The 1,312-nt window shown below is 51.4% G+C and overlaps 1 protein-coding gene across 1 annotated transcript; it reads right to left on the reverse strand.

The window, feature by feature from the left end:
* Window positions 1–243: 243 nt before the first annotated feature.
* TERG_08638 (uncharacterized protein) lies at window positions 244–1,312 on the reverse strand. The gene is made up of 2 exons (XM_047748989.1): window positions 720–1,312; window positions 244–631 (listed from the first exon to the last, which is right to left on the reverse strand). The coding sequence occupies exons 1-2, from the start codon at window positions 914–916 to the stop codon at window positions 277–279; spliced, it is 552 nt and encodes a 183-aa protein (XP_047604982.1). The 5' UTR covers window positions 917–1,312; the 3' UTR covers window positions 244–276.

A 1,312-nucleotide genomic window follows, 5' to 3' on the forward strand; every position in this document is an offset into this window, starting at 1 on the left:
CGGCGCTAGCTTGGGGAGATGTCGACGGACCAGAGGCTTCGAAGAATGGCGTGCTAAATACTGTGGCCACAGTCGAAATAGGGAGAAAAACGGTGGCAACCAGTGAAAGCGCTTTCAAGCTATAACTGTCGCGTTGGGTTATGCGGCTGTTTCGCATAGCATCAATGTTGAACGCCTGTTGAGATCAACAACAAGTCAGCAGCCGGTAATTCGCTCGCAGAGCAGATTGGAGCCTCTGGGCACCGGAAAGAAAGCATACGAGGTTGATAATGCTGGTTAGCCGCTTTTCAACACTAATGGTGCGCAATTTGGTCGCCTGGAAAAGCTCCCTGCGGTGCAACAGCATAGCATGCCTTGCGTGGCTCTCCATATTGGGGAGCGTTTATCCGATGTTCCATTCACCAGATGGAGAATTTTCCTATTCTCCTTCTTCTTAATTCTGTTGTGGGGGAGAGAGGGTATATGATAGCTCTTGGTGATGTGCGATGGCTGCGTCGAGTGACCGAAGCGTGGCATCAACGGCTTCCAGCATAAAGATCGCATTTTTGGCAATCGTGTGGACGTAATAGAGATCGACGACTGATGGGCCCGGGAAACTCGCATCAAGGTCTCTGGTGCCTTTAAATGTATCCTGTCAGGGAGTTAAAAGGCGCGCTCGCTCATGCTCATCAGCTCTAGTTATCTTCTACCGGCTCCTATTGATGGAGTGACCGGCGTACCTTTTCGATATTTTGGCAAAGATTATTTGTCTTCCAGGCACTCTCGTCCAGACGGAGACACCATGATTCATACACCATATCGAGCAATAGATACGGGTCTTGAAGGACATCTCCCCAATTGGATTCTTGTGCGAGGTGGAAGATCCGCTCGCAGATACCCTCCACCGGCCGAAAACATATGAGAGTAACAGGACCATTCGCGTGGCGTTTATCCTGATTATTGGGTGTTTGACGGTTGGCTGTTGGCGTTGACCATTTCAGGACAGCCGCGGACTTGAGCCACTCTGCGTTTTCGGCATCTGGGGAAGACGCCGTGCAGAGAAAATGCATCCATACCGCTGGTTTAAAGCGTTTAGATGATGTCCAAGTTGCTGCAGCCAGGCTACATAGAGCGAATATCGTCAAGGCCTTGGAGGGTGACGTTACTTGGTTACTACTCACCTTGCGATCCGTCTCTGGCTAGCGACGCGCCGAAGGAGTGCGTCACTCCCTGCAGTCTCTCCAACACAAATCCGCTTGGAATCTCATACCGGTCTACCAGCGCTCGGAAATCAGGGATTGTGCTGGGACTATCGAAGGGGGCGAGACTAGGG

The sequence above is a fragment of the Trichophyton rubrum genome (genome assembly GCF_000151425.1).
Source record: "Trichophyton rubrum CBS 118892 genomic scaffold supercont2.30, whole genome shotgun sequence".
Classification (NCBI taxonomy): Eukaryota; Fungi; Ascomycota; class Eurotiomycetes; order Onygenales; family Arthrodermataceae; genus Trichophyton; species Trichophyton rubrum.

What these genes read in the sequence shown, in the direction of transcription:
- TERG_08638 (XM_047748989.1), bottom strand. Translation starts at nt 916, where the DNA reads ATGGTCCTGTTACTCTCATATGTTTTCGGCCGGTGGAGGGTATCTGCG. An exon ending in TTTGCCAAAATATCGAAAAG is followed by an intron (nt 632 to 719) that starts GTACGCCGGTCA and finishes ACTCCCTGACAG; the next exon opens with GATACATTTAAAGGCACCAG.